The 20,522-nt window shown below is 39.8% G+C and overlaps 2 protein-coding genes across 2 annotated transcripts; one reads left to right on the top strand and one right to left on the bottom strand.

The window, feature by feature from the left end:
• Positions 1–110: 110 nt before the first annotated feature.
• Positions 111–3,071, bottom strand: spcs3 (signal peptidase complex subunit 3). The gene is made up of 5 exons (XM_041784992.1): positions 2,802–3,071; positions 1,550–1,623; positions 1,146–1,222; positions 902–1,017; positions 111–309 (listed from the first exon to the last, which is right to left on the bottom strand). Exons 1-5 carry the CDS (start codon positions 2,942–2,944, stop codon positions 177–179), a joined length of 543 nt encoding a protein of 180 aa, XP_041640926.1. The 5' UTR covers positions 2,945–3,071; the 3' UTR covers positions 111–176.
• Positions 3,072–5,650: 2,579 nt separating this feature from the next.
• On the top strand, positions 5,651–16,118 carry LOC121508252 (ankyrin repeat and SOCS box protein 5-like). Its single transcript, XM_041784987.1, has 7 exons — positions 5,651–5,861; positions 12,792–12,871; positions 13,287–13,394; positions 13,477–13,630; positions 14,637–14,768; positions 14,941–15,132; positions 15,724–16,118. The coding sequence occupies exons 1-7, from the start codon at positions 5,741–5,743 to the stop codon at positions 15,849–15,851; spliced, it is 915 nt and encodes a 304-aa protein (XP_041640921.1). The 5' UTR covers positions 5,651–5,740; the 3' UTR covers positions 15,852–16,118.
• Positions 16,119–20,522: the final 4,404 nt, after the last annotated feature.

The raw sequence follows: 20,522 nt of genomic DNA, 5'->3' as shown, positions 1-20,522 counted from the left end.
TTGATCCTGATGCCTGACTAACCTTAACACAGAGGCTGGTTCTTTGTTTCCAGACTCCTTCTGGTAAAACACATTGATGTTAGGTAATGATCAATAATCAGACACACACAGGGATTTCACCTTTTATTACAAACACAGACTGATCAATAATCCAAACAGCTCAGACTCTGAAGTCCTCAGTAGCTCCTGGTGGTCTCGTAAGCGTCGGGGAAGGGGAGGCTGATGTGACCGCTGCCGGCCACTAGGGGTAGGATTCCTGCGTTTGGGACGACATTCCAGGACAGGGAGAGGGTGATGTTCTTATTGGCCCTGCAGGAGAGATGGACAAGACCGTCAGCCAATCACAGTGCAGAAACATTTCGCATGGACAGAAACCAGAGCCAGAGCTAGTAAAGGAAGTAATGACTAGATTCAGAGTCTGACCCTAGTCCCTTTATTATAAAGACTAGATTTAGAGTCTGACTCTAGTCTGTTCACTATGAAGACTAGATTCAGAGTCTGACCCTAGTCTGTTGACTATAAAGACTAGATTCAGAGTCTGACCCTAGTCTGTTGACTATAAAGACTAGATTTAGAGTCTGACCCTAGTCTATCTATTATAAAGACTAGATTTAGAGTCTGACCCTAGTCCGTTGACTTTAAGACAACATTCAGAGTCTGACCCTTGTCTGTTTATTATGAAGACTAGATATAAAGTCTGTCTCTATCTGTTGACTATAAAGACTAGATTTAGAGTCTGACCCTAGTCTGTTGACTATAAAGACTAGATTTAGAGTCTGACCCTAGTCTGTTTATTATAAAGACTAGATTTAGAGTCTGACCCTAGTCTGTTTATTATAAAGACTAGATTTAGAGTCTGACCCTAGTCTGTTTATTATAAAGACTAGATTTAGAGTCTGACCGGAGTCCGTTGCCGTCGTCGAAGAAGAAGTACTTGGACTTCATGTCTCTGAGGTTCAGCTTGGTGCTCTCCCCGCGGAGAACGATCTTGTCCCAGAGAACCACTTGGTTTAGAGCCTGAAACACAGAGAGACCGGTCAGCAGAGGTTCCTTCCCTATGGGATTATTGATCAGCAGAAACTCTGGATAAGACTGGTCCAGCTCCAGACTGGTCCAGAGTGGTCCAGCTCCAGGTGCTAGCTTACGTTGCTCTTGGTGGCGTACTCTGCAGACAGGTAGAGGAACAACTGTTTGACGTTCCAGTCAAAGATGGGCTGCAGATGTAGAACCAGTTAAAGAAGAGAGCACGTTTACAGGAACCCAGCGAGGCCCAGACTGGATGAATTCAGCTGTGATTAAACTATTCAACAAATCACCTGTTCATGGGACTGATTCAGTTAGCACTAGCATGGATGTCCCTAGACTCCTTCACTGGGTTATTCTATTTTTGAGTTTCAGTGTTGTGTCTGGTTGTGTGGGGTTGTTTCCTGTGTTTTACCTGACTAAAAAGCCAATTTCACTAAGGGGACAGTAGAGTTAAATGTGAGGATCTAATTAGCTCTGGGCAGATCTCGTTAGATCACATCAACTTCCTGTCATTAAAGGATATCAGCAGAGAGGTCAAAGGTGATGAAGCCCAGGTCACTGCGCTCTCTGGGTCCTGTGAAGTCGTCCACGTTCTTCCTGATGGAGACACAGAAAGGACACATTTCAACTTTGATACACTACATGGACAAAAGTATTTGGCCACACCTGTTGATAATTGAATCCAGGTTTTCTAGTCAGACCCACAGATGTATAAAAATCATCACTTGTCCGTACAGTCTCAAACATCTGAGATCCTACACGGGTCGTCCTAAAGGAGCTCAGGGACTTCAGCATGGTTCTGTGAGGATGACACCTTTGACATAATTCATCCCTGCTGGACAGTCAGCTGTCAGTGATGTTATTAGAGAGTGGAGGCGTTTAGGAACAACAGCAGCTCAGCCATGAAGCAGAACACCAGGTAAAATCACAGAGTGGATCAATGACTGCTAAGGTTCAAGGATAAAAGTCTCTGCTGGTCCCATAGCTGCAGAGTTCTGAACTTCCACTGGCATTAACATGAACACTGAAACTGTGGCTTCTGTGTTTTTCAGGGTCTGGGCTAGACCCCTTATCTCCAGTGAAGGCCAATCTTAATGATTCAGCAGACTAAGACATTCTGGACAATGCTATGCTTCCAACTGTGTGGCAACAGTTTAAGGAAGGCCCTTTACTATTCCAGCATGACTGAGATCCAGAGCACAAAGAGGGACTAGAAAGACATGGTTTGATGAGTTCACACATGTTGTCCATGTAGTGTATGATTTTATCGGTAGACTGAAGGGAGGGATCTCAGCATCAGGCAGACCAGTTCAGGTATCTCAGGGATTACAGAGAGGGTAGACTCGACCATGAGACTAACAGGTGGACCGGTCAGCAGTATCACAAGTGTTAAACCAGACCGTCTATATGAAGAGGGAGCAGAGCTGGAGGGAAAAACTACATCTAAACCCTCACCCTCAGTTAGTACAAAATTTAAGTAAAAGAAATAATATTACATGACTTTGGTGAAGTTTATTTAGATAAATATGGTTAATAAATAAAATAAAAATCGTAAGTAATCTTACAACATGATTCTAGAAACGTCTATTTTGATAAATTTAGATAATAAATAAAATAAAAATCATAAATAATCTACAACATGACTCTACAGACGTGTATTCAGATAAATATGGCTAATAAAATAACAATCATAAATAATCTTACAACATGACTTTAGAGACGTGAATTCATATACATATGGCTAACAATTAAAATAAAATCGTAAATAATCTTACAACATGACTTTAGAGACGTGTATATCCACCGGGACTCTCCGGTCTTTGAAGGCAGTGGTGATGAAGCAGCCGAATGTTAGCGCCGCCATGACGCTGAGAGAGAAGGCAAACAAAGAGTTTGCGCGGGAAAGCACCGTGTTCATGTTTCACTCACAATATAATTTATTTCATTTAAATTAAATTCATTTATCATAAACGTATCACGAAGGATGGAAGAAGGCTAATGCTAACAACTGAGCAGTACAAACCGGAAAAGCTACAATGTTTCAGTTAACATCTACATCCTGTGTCTGGATTTCAAAATAAAATCAGGTTAGTGTTAAGTCAGACTATCCTGAAAAGAGAAAAAAATGATGACACCATCGTTGAATATCAGATCGTTCGCTCGTTTTAAGTTTAGCCTAATCCTTCTGTTTTAGCATTGATTAAATGCTGCATTTTTCTCTTAGACAGGAGTGAGAGGGGTTTTATCTTAATGAATAATACACCTACTTCCGTTTACGTCGATTTTATTTTAACTTGACAGAGCCGAAAACAGGAAACATATTTGAATAATAAAGACGCGTCAGCGGAAGACCTTTTTTAAGAGATCTTTATTTAAAATATAAACACAACAGAAGGACCATAAACGATAATGATTTAAAATGAATTAAGAAAAAAATGTTTTTCGGTCTACAGGGAAACACCTGAAATTAAATAATCTGTGTGGTGTATTTTATTTTCTTGTACACAGGACCAGAGCCTTTATATTTTATTTTATCTGTATATGTGTACCGAGCATTACTGAGAATGTACTACGAAAATACCCTCTCTATAGATAGATCGATATGTCTATCTATTTATCCATCTATCTATGAAAAGAGTTTTTGTTAGCAGAGTCAGATTGTACAGGGTTTTCTAGCGTTCATACCCAGAACTAGACTGATAAGATAACGGAGGATTAATCACACACGGAGCAACAGTTCTGCTCAAACTGGATCTTTCTCTCTCTGAGAGGGAGAAAAAACTTTACTGACACACTTTCTTGACAAAAAACATATGTGCATTTTGGTCATCAGAGTGACTCTGTGACTGTTGAGTGGTCATCAGAGTGACTCTGTGACTGTTGATGGTCATCAGAGAGACTCTGTGACTGTTGAGGGTTCATCAGAGTGACTCTGTGACTGTTGAGGGTTCATCAGAGTGACTCAGTGACTGTTGAATGGTCATCAGAGGGACTCTGTGACTGTTAGGGGTTCATCAGAGTGACTCTGTGACTGTTGATGGTCATCAGAGTAACTCTGTGACTGTTGATGGTCATCAGAGTTACTCTGTGACTGTTGATGGTCATCAGAGTAACTCCATGACTGTTCAGGGTTCATCAGAGTGACTCTGTGACTGTTGAATGGTCATCAGAGAGACTCTGTGACTGTTGAGTGGTCATCAGAGTAACTCTGTGACTGTTGATGTTCATCAGAGTCACTCTGTGACTGTTGAGTGTTCATCAGAGGTACTCTGTGACTGTTGAGTGGTCATCAGAGAGACTCTGTGCCTGTTCAGGGTTCATCAGAGTAACTCTGTGACTGTTGATGGTCATCGAAGTTACTCTGTGACTGTTGATGGTCATCAGAGTTACTCTGTGACTGTTGAATGGTGGTCAGAGTGACTCTGTGACTGTTGAGTGGTAATCAGAGTAACTCTGTGGCTGTTGAGGGTCATCAGAGTAACTCTGTGACTGTTGAGGGTCATCCGAGGTACACTGTGACTGTTGAGTGTTCATCAAAAGGTAGTCTGTGACTGCTGAGTGGTCCTCAGAGTGACTCTGTGACTTTTGATGGTCATCAGAGTAACTCTGTGACTGCTGATTGGTGGTCATCAGAGTTACTCTGTGACTGTTGATGCCCATCAGACTGAATCTGTGATTGTTGACGGTCATCAGAGTGACTCTGTGACTGTTGATTGGTGGTCAGAGTAACTCTGTGACTGTTGATACCCATCAGACTGAATCTGTGACTGCTGATGGTCATCAGAGTGACTCTGTGACTGTTGATTGGTGGTCAGAGTAACTGTGACTGTTGATACCCATCAGACTGAATCTGTGACTGCTGATGGTCATCAGAGTGACTCTTTAAAACACACAGACAATGTTTAAAGTCAAAACATTCAAATAAACCTATATCTTTGTGATGTTTACAGTAAGAGGAGCCTGTCATCCGTGTGTGCAGACATTATCATTGGTGAAAACTACTGGTCCCAAATAGATTTGAGAAACTGAAAATACATTAAACTTTAGCTCAGGTTTTGGGAGGTTAATGATTACCACCTGGTATGTTTCTGTGTAGAAAGGATCAGAGATCCTGCTCAGTATTTCATATAAAAACTTTAAATTGAACCTGTGACCTACTTTTGTCAGTAGCTCCTCATATTCCTCCAACAGCTGCTCTGTCTATGTGAACTCTGTCTATGTAGACTCCGCCATGCTGAGTGAAGGCGGTCGGGGTCTTTCTGCAGGTCTGTCTCATGGTTTCACTCCAAATCCACCCTCTTCAGTAGCGTCGTATCAAAGCTGATCATTATTGAACTGTATTTAATTATCATTATGTTATTTATTATTATCATTATTATTATTATTATTACTATTACGTTTATTTTTATTATCATTATTACTATAATATTTTAATTATCATTATTATTATTTAGTTCATTACAAACAGATCCATGTTTTTCCAGTTTTATTCCTGTCCTTGTTTAAACATGGACTGTGTGAGTGTGGGCTGTCCATGAGACAAAAATAGCCTCCCTCGTGCACACGTGTGCGCGCATGTGAATAGGTCACGTGCTCAGAGCAGAACAACAACAAAGCAGTCAGCCAATCAGCGTTGAGCTCCGTCTGCCGCAGCTTTTCAGAGCTCCAGAAGAAACCAGACAGCGGACGTCCTGATAGCAGCTGACCGTCAAACATGCCTGATGTTCGGCCTGCCGCTCCGGAGGTTTCCCGGAAGAGGGGCGCGGAGCCCAGGGCTGATCCTGAGCTGCTGCCCGAGAGGAAGAAGGCCTGCTGGGGGATCCTGACCAGCCAAGGTTAGTGGGCTATTACTGGGTCTGGGGGTGGGAGGGGGTGTTGTTGATGGTGTGATGGGGGTAGAGCGGTTATTTTTTACTAAAAGGAGAAAAAAAAAAACACAGAAACCCCAAACAAATAACTTTCTATGAGGCTAATCTTTTCAATGAAATCAGAAAACCAGGAAGTTCCAACCACAACAGGCTGGACTTCATGTAAAGTTTATGATAAGGTGTGGCTTGACCTGAAGTGAATGCAGCAGCTGTTTAGGAGGAAATATAGAACCCTTCTCTGTGCTGCTGACTGTCATGTGTTGTTAAAGCTAAACTCCCCCATCTCTCCTCTTCATCGCTCTAAGTGTTACTTTTTTACTCAGTACTCAATGCTTTTTAAAATAAAATGAAGAACAATACTTCACTCAGAATATACTTCAGTAAAAGTAAAAGTAGTGATTATAAACTACTCAGAAAAGAACAGAAAAGGCTGCTGTGTTACAGTAATCTGAGTAAAAGTACTTAGTTACTTTTGAGCCCAGGTTATAGGAGGGCAGGAGTCTGGTGTAAAGCTTTGAATCATCATTGTCACAAAAACAACACTAAAAGCAACAACAAAAAAGAAGAAAAAATCAGACATTTTATTTATGATTCAGTTTGGCTTTAAGAATTAAATATCTCTGCTGTGATCACTTTTACATCTATCATAATCAGTATGCTCTTAACCAGCCAAAAGACTCTGGGCTAAACCCCCATAGGTCAGAGGTCACACTGCAAATTTGAAACCACAAATTTAACACCCTCAGAGTGTAAAGTGTTAAGATTTTAACACTAGCAGTGTTAACTAACACATCTTACAGTGTAAAATATTAACACTATCATAGCAAATCACGAGTGTTAATTTAACCCCCATGGTGTTAAATTTAACACTTTCCTGAGTTTACATAAGTTCCCTGGATTCAGTGTCAATTTGATATCTCTTGTAGTGTTCATTATTAACACTCACAGTGTTGTTGGTTTTTTACACATTGAAGCGTGCTTTTAACAGAATATTTTGTTTTTACCGTTCACATAGAGTGTGTGTTTTTTACACCATGCAAAGTACTTTCTATTAATTATGAACTGCCAGCTCACGTTAAAGTACTCCGGTAATGTAAAGTATCAAAGAGCAGCTACAGAGCAATGAGACAGATAAATCAGTGTTTGCCCTGAGTTTGATATCTTCACTGCCCTTTTAACTGTAGGTCAGGATGTGACCAACTGACTAGACAGCTACACCCACAGTGCAGAAGCGTCTGCCATAAAAGAAAACAATAATTAACCAGAAACATGAGCAAAAGAGTTCCAACAGTGATAGCTGCACAACAGGAAACATCTAAACACATCTTAATACATCTAAAACTTCTAAAATTCATCTAAACACTCTGCACAAAGGCATGATGGGAAAACTCTGCCCCCCAGATTTGAAATGGTAGTGGGTGGAGCTTGGACAAACTAACTCTCTGCAGTGTTATTTTACACTATCGGATAACTTCAACACTAGGGGACATTTAACTCTGAATGGAGTTAAAATTACACTTTAAGTGTCAAAATCAACACCGAAATATCTAACACTGAGAATTCAACACTCCAGTTTAGCTGTGAACATAGTTTTGCTCTAGAACCCTCTAGAACCATCTGGGTCGTCAGATTTAAATCAAAGACTGGTGAATCTTCTCTGAAACTGTGGCAGAGGTTAAAACCAGTCTGATAGAACGGGTGGTGAATGAGGTCCAAGAATCCAGGAGCTAGACTGCAGCAGGACCAGGGTTAGGGTTAGGCCCAATCAAAGACCAGACCAGTGGGTTTGTTTTAAAATGAGCACAGACAGCTGTAAACCAGATGCAGATGCTACCATAATCCTATATAATCCTGTATAATCTAATATAATCCAGCAGGAGCCGACTGATGATGGTGAGGGTAAACGTGGAGGTTTCTTTATCTTTGTTTCATTATTTACATGGATCAGATCTATACTAGGGCTGTTAACATTAACGTGTTAAAAATTAATAATGCATTTTAATCATGTGACTAAGTTTGTCCACAACCTGCTCCTGTAGTCCTCCAGCGCAGATGTTTCCGTGCCTGGGGGTGAAGAGGTGAGAGGGTCAGACACAGCCAGCAGTGATGAATGAGGAGACAGACCCAGGTCTGCTTAGCAGACATTTTCTTTTTAAAAAGCTGGAAAATGTTAGTGAAGATAAAACCAAAATTGTGGGTACATGCTGCAGTGATGGACTGTCTTTACACCAAAGAAGAACGAGTCTTAAGTTCCACCTTCAGGCAAAGCACATCTTTGCTAATGTTAGCAAAGACGCTAACAACAACACGGGATCAAGCCATGGTCATACCACTCTGTTCAGCTGCTTCAGAACAGTTTTCTTCTTCAGCTGCTCAGATAAATGCTGAAAAGTGCTCCAAAACTTTGAGACAGTCCTGTTTGTTAACAATGTTAATCCAGTGTAGAAATCCACGGTGGAATTGGCAAAATTGAAGTTAATTATACCCCGTTCCCACTGGCTGAAAAACCAGTTTAAACATGCTACCAATCGGCTCCTGTCCACATTCAGACCCCCATCGACTGACCCTGCAATGGACACGGGTTTTTACTGCCCCCCCCCCCCCCCCCCCCCAATTGGCTCCAGTAGGAACATCACACCCAGGTGAACACGGGATGTATGGCAAGCTGTTTTAACATTTACAAGTTACCTTTGACTATCCGGAATTCAGATTGTAGATATCTGTAATTCAGTTTCGTCTAGTCAAAAAGAACATTTCAGATATCCGAAAATACATTCTGCCTATCCAAAATTGTCATTTAAGATATCTACAACCTCATTTTGACTAGGCAAAATGACATCACTTTTGCCATTCATGTGAATGGGGTATGTCATTTCGGATATCCAAAATGTGAATTACGGATATCTGAAAATGAATTGTAGATATCTGTAATTCTAATTCAAGATATCTCTAATTACATTTTGACTAGGCAGAACTAGAATTACGGATATCTTGAACTGTATAGAACTGATGCGAATTAAAGATATATCCGAAATGACGGACCCCATTCACATGAATGGCAAAAGTGACATCATTTCGCCTAGTCAAAATGATGTTGTAGATATCTTAAATGACAATTTTGGATAGGCAGAATGTTTTTTCGGATATCTGAAATGTTCTTTTTGACTAGACGAAATTGAATTACAGATATCTACAATCTGAATTCCGGATAGTCAAAGGTAACTTGTAAATGTTAAAACAGCTTGCCATAGGGACGTGCCTGTGTCATAATATCATGCCCATAGACATTATATATGTAGACGCCTCATTGACTGGGTTTGCCCACTGCTGCTATACGTCAATGTGTCTGCCATATTGCCAGAGGAAAGACCATTCCATAAACAATGTAAATCAATGAGGGATGAAGGGTTTTGTGATTAAAAACACACAAGTTTACATTTATGTTAAGGGGTCGTTCTGAGTCGTTTGTATACAACGTGGAATACCTTGTCGACAGCATGGACGTACAGCCATCTACGTATATAATGTCTATGATCATGCCCGTAACTTGGGGCAACAAAAAGACGGCGGCAGCTGAGGGAAGAGCATTGTTGTTTTTTGGACTCAGCGTGTGAGATTTATAGTTGCGAGATGGCACAGCACTGGCAAGACGGCAAGATCAGAGAGCTTCTATTGATCCGTGGAGAAGAGGAGATTCGGCGCCAACTGTGTAATTTCACGGCACATGTTAATACTGAAATGCTTTCCTAGATCAGTCATGCTATAATGAAGATATCCGCTGAGAAAAATATTTTTTTCCTCGGACAGATTTAACGCAGACAGCCTTTAGTTTTCTACTCAGGTAAAGATAGAAAGATATTCACAGATTCGGACTTTCCACTTTAGTAACTCAGTAGAGGATCGTCATATTTACAAAACTTACACCTCTTTTCAATCACCGTACTGTGGACTGAGAGCTACAACACGATTTTTCTCAAAATGAACCGTCTTTGGGGCTTGACAGATTGAATTGTTCTCTGTGCGCGACTGGCGGAGGATCGGAGGCGAAGGGACCATCTACAAATTACCATAGGGCATGAAAAATATTCAGTAACTCTAATACTGTACATTGTAGTGACTTTAAACTGACACCAAACATCAGTCATGTCCTCTACTTTATACTACAAGATGTATTTTGACAAATAAGTGTTAACTGTAATTTTTATTATTTTTTATATATTAAATGAGGTAATAAGTCTTTAATAACTCCAATATTATACATTGTAGTGACATGAAACTTACATCACACATCAGTAAAATGTGTTTTTTTTAAAATAATACTTAGTAATACTAATATTAATATATATTAATGATACATATATTAATACTTACTAGGTCATAATAATGAGATACTAAGTCATAATTATGAGATACTAAGTCATTATTATGAGATAGTATCTCATAATTATGACATAACAGGTTTTGTTTTGTTTTTTTTTACTTTTCCTGTTTTCTTTTTTTTTTCAACTGGCGGAAACAGGCTTCCATAGAAAGTGGTATTAGCGAACTTTACCAGCTGAAGACAAAAATATGAGGTGTTCAGGTAACCTCAGTAAATTAGACGACTGTATTCTAAATGTTATGATGTGTTCAAATGTCACATAAAAATGGGAATATGTAGTTTTTGATGAGAAACTTCAATAAATACAGCTTGAATATGTGCTTATATTTGAGGGATATACAATAGATGTGACAAACTGAATCCTAGCTTTTAACTCAAGCTCTACTCAGCTAAGACCACTGTAGTTTAAATATTTGTCCTTATTTTGTCTTTCCACCAAACTATAGAAAGTATTGATAGTTGTGTCAGTAAGGATTCACATCAGCACTCTAATGTGCTGTACATAGAATTAAAAGAATAAAAATAAAACACTTGACAATAACAACCTTTAAAAATCTAATACCATTAAAATAGACTTGAACTATTAAAAGAATGCCATGATTAATCATGATTAATCATGGGGTAGTAATGCGATTAACTTGATTAATTTTTTAAATCAAGTAACAGCACTAATCTGTAGTTTTATTCTTTTCTTTGTTCAATAAAATAAGATATAAACCCTATAATTATTCTAATAAAGATCATCATAGGAGTTATTTAAAGGACACAGATGCTGCTGTTGACCTTTCCAAAATGGCTGCCCTCACATACCATCAGGAGCAGTTCAGGATCAGCTGGTCTAAATATGGCCGCCTGCATGAGCGTCGGTGCAGAGGATTTACACCGGGGAGAGCAGAGGGAGCTGGTAGAGAGGTTATAGATCAGCTGTAGATCAGATCTGATTGGTCCGAGGTGTTCCTCTTATTCTGGACCTAATTGGTCCAGGGTATTCCTCTTAGTCTGGATCTGATTGGTCCAGGGTGTTCCTCTTAGTCTGGATCTGACAGTCCTTCAGTCAGTGTTATTTTTAGTCCTCGGTGAGGGTCTGCTGGTCTCTGATGTCCTACATCTATCAGTGGTTGGACGGGCCATGGGGAGACGGAGACATGGGTATGATCACATCACACTGAGGGGGTGGGGCTTAGTCTGTCTTTATCAGGGGTTTTAAAGGGACATTTCAGTTTTTTTTTACTTTTATTCTTAAATCTGTTAGAATAGAGCAATTTATAGAGACTGGCGGTCCCTGACCTGGGTCAGGGCCTTTATAAAGAGGTCCAGACCAGCGGTCCCTGACCTGGGTCAGGGCCTTTATCAAGAGGTCCAGACTGGCAGTCCCTGACCTGGGTCCAAGCCTTTATCAAGAGGTCCAGACTGGCTGTCCCTGACCTGGGTCAGGGCCTTTATAGAAAGGTCCAGACTGGCAGTCCCTGACCTGGATCAGAGCCTTTATCAAGAGGTCCGGACTGGCATCCCTGACCTGGGTCAGAGCCTTTATCAAGAGGTCCAGACTGGCATCCCTGACCTGGGTCCAAGCCTTTATCAGGAGGTCCAGACTGGCTGTCCCTGACCTGGGTCAGGGCCTTTATAAAAAGGTCCAGACTGGCGGTCACTGACCTGGGTCAGAGCCTTTATCAAGATGTCCAGACTGGCGGTCCCTGACCTGGGTCAGGACCTTTATAAAGAGGTCCAGACTGGCTGTCCCTGACCTGGGTCAGGGCCTTTATAAAAAGGTCCAGACTGGCGGTCCATGACCTGGGTCAGAGCCTTTATAAAGAGGTCCAGATCAGTGGCTCCAGATCAAGGTCAGAACCTTTATAACGAGGTCCAGACCGGCAGTCCCTGACCTGGGTCAGAGCCTTTATAAAGAGGTCCACACCAGTGGTCCCTGACCTGGGTCAGAGCTTTTGTATCAAGAGGTCCAGACCGGCAGTCCCTGACCTGGGTCAGAGCCTCTGTAAAAAGGGTCTAGACCGGCGGTCCCTGACCTGGGTCAGAGCCTTTATAAAGAGGTCCAGACTGGCGGTCCATGACCTGGGTCAGAGCCTTTATGAAGAGGTCCAGACCAGGGGCTCCAGACTTGGGTCAGAGCCTTTATAAAGAGGTCCAGACAGGCGGACCCTGACCTGGATCAGAGCCTGCTAGGTGGAGGATTTTCAAAGCTTCTTTGAGATAAGAGTCTGGGGATCTGAAAGAAAATGGTTTGGCCCTCCTGGTCTAGACCATACTCTGGGTTCAGACTCTAGATATCAGCTCTGCTGGGACTGTACAGACTCAGAGGTGTGAGTCTAAAGAGGGGCCCGTCTGTGGCCCCTATAGGGGTCTAGAGCTGGGGCATCAAACTTTCACACCCAGGACCCCCAAGATAAAGGTGCCAGAGACCAGACTGACTGGAGTAGATGTTAGAGCCTCAGAGACCAGCAGACAGTCCTATAAAACCAAAGATGATAATAATAACAGACCTGTCTGTGTGGTTTCAGGCTCCTGGGCCGACCGCTCTCCTCTCCATGAAGCGGCGTCTCAGGGTCGACTCCTCGCCCTGCGGACCCTGCTAGCCCAGGTAACTCTCTCATATACACACAAACATAAATGCACCCTCTGAAGCCCCTCCCCTTTACTGTCTCACAGTCAGTCTACCTGATCATGAGAGGATGAGATGGCTATGAAAAGATGATTGATTTGTTTTAACCCGGCAGCACCATCTAGTGTCAGAAATAATAAGTTTACTGCAGTCAAAATACCCCCATGACTGATATATGGTTAAATACCCAGGAGATGACATGTGGTCCCTTTGACCCATCTGTTAACCAGGAGGAGGCGAAGCCTATGACCTGTTCTGCTGACTGTCAGTAAGAGGAGGGTCTCTGAACATGTTGGCTTCACTCTCAGACAGCTGTCTCTCCATCCATCCTAATACTAACCCCTTCATGTCTCTGCTGTCTATCCAACATTCTTCTCTGTCTGTCCGTGTGCAGGGATATCACGCCAACATCACCACCATCGACCACGTGTCTCCTCTGCATGAAGCCTGTTTATCCGGACATGTGGCGTGTGTCAGAGCGCTGCTCAACGCCGGAGCCAACGTGAGCGGTTGCTGCTCTGCTTATTCTACCATTGTTGTTGTTGTTGGTGTTGTTGTTGCATGCCCCCTGTGTGCGTCTGCAGGTGAACGCGGCGACTATCGATGGCGTGACCCCTCTCTATAACTGCTGTACGTCAGGGAGCGTTGGCTGCCTGGAGCTGCTGTTGCAGAACGGAGCGCTCACTCACACCGCCCTCTCTCACCTCCCCTCAGCCCTGCATGAAGCCTGCAAGAGAGGTAAACGCCACAGAGACCTGGGTTTACATCCGGTCCACATTCAAACGACCAGACCTGGATCACTGAAAGTAATCATTCCAAATATCAGACTGTAGAGGCGAGGCAGGAACCGAGAGAACAGAGTGTGACCGTTAGTGTGCATCACTGACCTCCTCCTCTTCCTTCTCTGTAAACCCATTTAAATGTTCACGTCAGTAAAGCTTGCCACACACTACAGGATATACAGCCTGATTTAGGGCCATTTTGCCTCCACGGTCATTGGACGTATCCTGAGTGGAGTCACATCGCAAACATGATCCTCCAGTGTTTGTTGACAACACGATGATTTTACTACAAAACACGCCAAAACCTCCCAGACCCAGAGTCATGAATATCAAACATGTCTGAGATCAGCCATTCTGGCTCCAACTTCTGGAAAAATAGTAAAACTGGCAAGGAGTGAGGGCCAACTGTTCCAGAAGCTACAAACTATGGCAAAAATGCAGGGAAGCCCTAGCATCACCAGCTTCACCGGCATTCCTTCCTCTGCCTTTGATGATGTCATCCTTAAAGATTACAAAAGTTTTATACTCTGCCTTTAAGTGTGATATTTTCCTTTGAAGCTTATAAAACATTCCACCCTAGCCTTAAAAAACGATGTCGTCAAGTCTATAAAACATTCCACCCTAGCCTTTAAAAACGATGTCGTCAAAGTCTATAAAACATTCCATACTAGCTTTTATCGATTATATTGTCTAAGTCTATAAAACATTCCACCCTAGCCTTTAAAAATGATGTTGTCAAAGTCTATAAAACATTCCATCCTAGCTTTTATCAACAATGTCATCCAAGTCTATAAAACATTTCATCCTAGCCTTTAAAAATGATGTCATCCAAGTCTATAAAACATTCCATCGTAGCCTTTAAAGACGATGTTGTCCAAGTCTATTAAACATTCCACCCTAGCCTTTAAAGTCATTATCCAATAACTGATCAATGAAATAACCACATTTATGTGTGTGTGCAGGTAACAGTCACTGTGTGGAGGTGCTGCTGTCCCATGGAGCTGACCCTGACCAGGTGTCTAATCTGGGCTCACCTCTCTACATGAGCTGTTTACACCAACACACAGAGTGCTCCAGGATTCTGCTGCACACAGGTCAGACCCTCTATCTGGGCTAGATTTAGCACACCTGGACTAGATTCATCACACCTGTGCTAGATTCATCACACCTGAGCTAGATTAATCAAACCTGGGCTAGATTAATTACACCTGGGTTAGATTAATTACACCTGAGCCATGTTTGGACACATCGTTTTCCCGTCTGTAGGCGCGGGGGTCAACGCGGGTCGTGGAGCAGACAGTCCCCTCCACGCCGCGGTCAGAGCAGACTCACCTGATCAGGTGTCTCTGCTGCTAGAGTTCGGCGCAGACGTCAACATAAGAGACGAAAACAAGCAGCGTGCCGTGGAGCTGGCTCCCCCTGGTGGTCAGACACAGAGGATCCTGCAGAGCTTTGAAGGTGAGGACTCACCTGTTTGGCTGGGTGCTAGTCCACCTGTAGGGGTTCAGGAAACAGAGGGTGTTATGGTCAGCTGTGTTGATGAACGTCTGAATGGACCACAGAGGTCGCTGCTGCTCCAGACATCCATCTCCTGATTGAACCTGATCGATCCTTCCTCTCTCTCTCAGTTCAGCTTTATTGTCAGGGATAAACAGGTTAACATTGCCAAAGGAACTGACAAATAAAGGGGTACATGTAAAAGTATTATAATTGATAAATGTTTCATACATCTGGGATTACTTTAAAAGCACATTAAATAAGGTAGAAATGATTTATCTATTAACTATATTGTTTATAAAAATAATACAAATTGATAATTTCTTTTTTAATTCTAAATTTACTATATTTATAAATAATATAATATATAGTAATATATATAATTTACTCAATGTATTCTTTATAACAATAATTTACAACATATTCTTTATTTAACTCAATAATTTCTTAAAAAATATAATAATAATAATAATAATAATAATAATAATAATAAAATTATGGTTATTATTATTGATTCTTTATTTAACTCTACCATTCCCTCTCTCTCTTTAGCGTCTCCGAGGTCTCTCTGTCAGCTGTGTCGTCTGCAGATCAGGACTCTGATTGGTCGATCCAGACTGAAGTTCCTCCCCGCACTCCCTCTGCCCCCACTGCTCACTGATTACCTGGATTACACGTAGGAGGCAGGGCTTAGCTGCAGAGTGACGCCCATCTCATCCTTGACAACTTAAATCAAACGTGTAAACATATCACCATGGCAACACTGTATTACATCATCGTGACACCACAGGACACTATTGCGTCTGTTTTAACGTTTGACATCACTTCCTGTTTACCTGTGTTCAGCTGACCTCTGACCTCATCCTGTCATTGTGAACACCTGATTTATTTTCATATGGATGCCTGTTTGTGTAAATAATCAATAATCAATAAATAATGATGCAATGACAGAATTCTACTGATGATTATTTATCTGTATTAATGTTAATCCATCTTCTCAACTCCAGCCAATAAGCTCCTGGAGGCTGGTTTGTTATAGCCAGTCAGCAGTGAGATTCCCTCTGAGGTCATCATGATCAATCCAGCCTCCTTCACCAATCCAACATTTGATAGTTTTCACTCCTCCTTCATGATGATGATGATGATGTCAGCAGACTTTAAACAGACTGCAAATTAAAACTAGAAAAGCACTCGGAGAGCGCTTTCCTCCGCCATTAGCCCTATCTCCCAACAGTACAGAGTCCTTTAAAAAAACTCCTGGATCCAGACGGTGATCAGGATCAGTTCCAAAATCTAATCAGTTCTTCCTTATGTCATTTCTGACATTTCCTGAAAATTTCATCAAACTCCATCCATAACTTTTTGAGTTATGTTGCTAACAAACTAACAAACCCTGCCAATCACATAACCTCCTTGGCAGAGGTAACTACAACGTAAATACCGTCTGTCAGATACACTAAATAAATATATAATAACCTGCTTAAATCAATCAACAATAATCGGCTTTATTACTAGGATTGCTTCCGCACCTCACAGGTTTAGGATCTGAGATGCTAAAATACTAACCTGAAAATACTAACCTGACGTGTTTCACACATCCATCTGGAAAACCTCTCATACACAGCCTTTGGGAAAGGGCAGAGCCTTTAAAGACAACTCGGAGGGTGATTGGATGAACGTTCTGTCTGTCACATCTTTACGGGCCAATCAGAACAACAAAACACGTAACGTCGTAGTCCCAAACCGAGGTGCGCGGCTAGAACGAGTTAACTCCATAGAGAACTACATAACGCAAACCATGGCGACTGTAGACATGTCAGTACACAACTTTTGTCAGGTTACGTTAGGGTTAAAGAAAGTAGAGCAAGGTTATAGAAAGTAATGTTTGAATAAAGAAAGAAATGTAAGGTTATATAAAGTAATGTTAGGTTATAAAAAGAAATTTTAGGCAATAGAAAGTAATGTAAGAATAAACAAAGTAAAGCAAGGTTATATAAAGTAATGTTAGTTTATACAAAGTTATTTTAGGCTTTAGAAAGTAACGCTAGGTTGTAGACAGTAAGTTAGGCTGTAGAAAGTAATGCTAGGTTATAGAGTAATGTTAGGTTACAGAAAGTATTTTAGATTATATAAAGTAATATAAAGTTATATAAAAACGTTCAGTTAAAGAAAGTAAGGTTAGGTTATAGAAAGCAATGTTAGGCTGTAGAAAGTAATGCTAGGTTATAGAGAGTAATGTAAGGTTATACAAAGTAATGTTAGGTTTTACAAAATAATGATAGGGTAAAGAAACTAATTTTGGATTGTATAAAGAATTATGAGGTTATATGAACAACGTTAGGTTAAAGAAAGTCATGTTGGGTTATAGAAATTAATGTTAGGTTATAGAAAGTAATGTCAGAGTAAAGAAAGTAATGAAAGGTTATATAAAGTAATGTTAGGTTATAGCATTTTAGGTTATAGAAAGTAATGTTAAGTTACAGAGAGTAATTCTAGATCTTATAAAACCATTTCAGGTTATATAAATTAATGTTAGGTTATATAAAGTTATGTTAGATTATATAAAGTAATTTAAGGTTATAGAAATAATGTTAGGTTATATATACTAATGTTAGGATATAGAAAGTAATTTTATGTTATATAAAGTAATGTTAGGTCATACAAAGTATTTTTAGGTCATATGAAGTAATGTTGGGTCATAGAAAGTAATGTTATATAGTAGAACGTATGTAATGGAAGCTGATTGTACTCTGTCAGACTGTGGATGAAATAAAGGAGGGCTTAGAACGCCATGTCATCAGTAGGGTAGTTGCTATGGAGACCAAAATAAGTGGGATTACTCTACACCACTGGATAGATGATGGATGTAAAATAATGTTAATGTAAAAGTCAATAAAGAAGGAAAAGTTGAAGCATTTTTATGCCACGGTTAAGTAAATAATAGTAAACCAACCTTCAGAGCTACAGTGTGAGCAGTTCCCATCACCAGCTGTTATTCTGGGGTTTGATGATGATAACTCTGCCGTTACTCTCCAGGAATGTTCTTTAACGTACCTGACCACAGGTGTATCTAACAGCTCTGACAGCACAGTTAACTCTTTCCTTCCTGAGGCCAGTCTCCTGTTTGATGACCATCAGGATGGGAGAGATCATTCCTAGTCTGACATTTATCTGTCTCTGTCTTTGATTAGTCTGGTCTGACTCATCTGTCTCTGTTCTGATCCTCAGCAGGCTTCTTCCTCTACGCCTCCATTGCTTCATGCTCCATCATGTGACACGTTTCAGCCAATCAGCTGGCTAGTTTACCACTGAAGTCAGGATTGTGTCTGCATTCTTAGTGTTTCTTTGATTACTCAGTGTTTGATGCAGCAAAGTTCAACATAAAAATACAAAAGTAAAAGAAAAGGCCAGATTTAAAAATTCCTCTGAGCAGGAAGAGTTCTCTGAAATCAGCTGACAGACAGTCAGGTGAGGAACTGAGGCTCTTTACTGTCAGCTCCCCACCGTCAAAGATGAGGATACGCCCCCAGGGCCAGTCCAATAATAACCTTTAGATCTTACCGTCTGATTGGCTGTGATGAACATTCCTCAGAGACGATCCCGGCACCCATCATTAAAGACCGGAGGATCAGGAGGAACCAGCACAACAGGACCTGCCTCGGTTTTCCAAAAAGTGAATATGTAAAACTATTTCATAAACCTATGTATTTTTAATATTTAAATATTTTATAAAATATTAATGTATTTAAATAAATATACAAATATTAAATAAACACAAAAAATTAAATAAAAATATATGAAATATTTTACAAAACACTGAAAATGTTTGACATACAAAAAATCTGCTAAAAACTTTAAAGAAAATAAATCAAAATTAATAGAAAACAAACCTTCCGTAAAAAAATCAATCCCTTCTCAAAAATGTGACATGTTCTGCCAAATATTTGTCTTAAAAAGTCCTCTTCTGCTAAAAATACCCCTCTAACAGAAATATTCTTCTACCACCCAGAAATGTATTTCTTCTGCTTAAAAGAAAATCTAAATCTGCAAATAGGTATAACTTCATTTTCTGCTGGAATTTAAATGTCTGAAAAAAAAGTAAACATAAATGTACATTTTTGTTCACAAATTTATTATTTATATATTAATATATTATTTATTTCTATATTCATTTATTTATATATTAATTATATATTAATTATATTTCAATGAATGTAGATAGTAACATGTTACTATCTACATTCACTGAAATATATTAACGTCTGCTAAAATATTTTTTACATTTTTATTTAAATATATGTATTTTGTTTTTCATTAAACATTTTAAAAATTATTGAAGTATATCTATATTTCATAAAATATTTTTATATTTATACCATTTATTTTTTCATTAAACATTTGTACATTTTTATTCATTTTATAAATTTGTTTCATGAAGTTGGTTTATATATATATATATATATATATATATATATATATACAAACACACACACACACACACACACACACACACAGTGCTAAGCAAATTTATTAGACCACCCTAACCCTAACCAAAGTAAGGTTTATACCACAGCTACCCTAAATTAACAGCATTGGTAATTACCAAAATTATTTTTTATGTGTCTACAATGGTTAATACACCAATACGTAGAAGCTCTTTAAACCAAATGATATTTTTAATGCTAAAATAGAATTATTATTGTTATCCATGAATTTTCAAATTTACTGATTTACAAAAAAACTGAAAAAATAGTAAAGCACATTATTATTTCTTGATTAACATGTCAAATTATAGTTATTTACTTGCATTCCTGAACAAAAAAAAAAGAGTTTTAGTGGTTGAATTTTATGTTTGATTAATTTCTGACTTCTCAGAGAAGTCCAGTGAGCCGGCTCAAATTTGGGTGAATTCAGTTTGAAATTCCTCATTCCTGTTCAAAATGGTAAAACGTGGAGAGCTGACTGAAAATGAAAGAGTCCGCATTAAAGCACTTCATGATGCTGGATGGTCTCTGAGACAAATATGACAGGTTGTCTGTGTAATGAAAGAAATTCTAATTGTGTCAATTTCATGACACAATTTATTGTTTTTTATTAATTTGTGGTTCATTCAGTTTAATAGCATTTTATGTAAATATAATTGTGTTTCATGGAATATTTTTACATTTACTTTCAGACATATTTATCTGCCATGAAGAGTTTTTTGTATGTATATCCTAAAATACATTTTTCATTGAGTTTTTTGCTTGTCTGGTCATTTCTTTCCTACTATCCATGCGTATTTTTTTTGTGTTGATTGTCCTGTGAGGGCCGCCGTAGAAGCATGCCTTAGCCCTACAGGTGGAGTCAGA

Source organism: Cheilinus undulatus, linkage group 4 (genome assembly GCF_018320785.1).
Source record: "Cheilinus undulatus linkage group 4, ASM1832078v1, whole genome shotgun sequence".
Taxonomy (NCBI): Eukaryota; Metazoa; Chordata; class Actinopteri; order Labriformes; family Labridae; genus Cheilinus; species Cheilinus undulatus.
The sequence above is the reverse complement of the archived record's forward strand: the minus strand, read 5'-3'. Positions and strand labels throughout refer to the sequence as shown.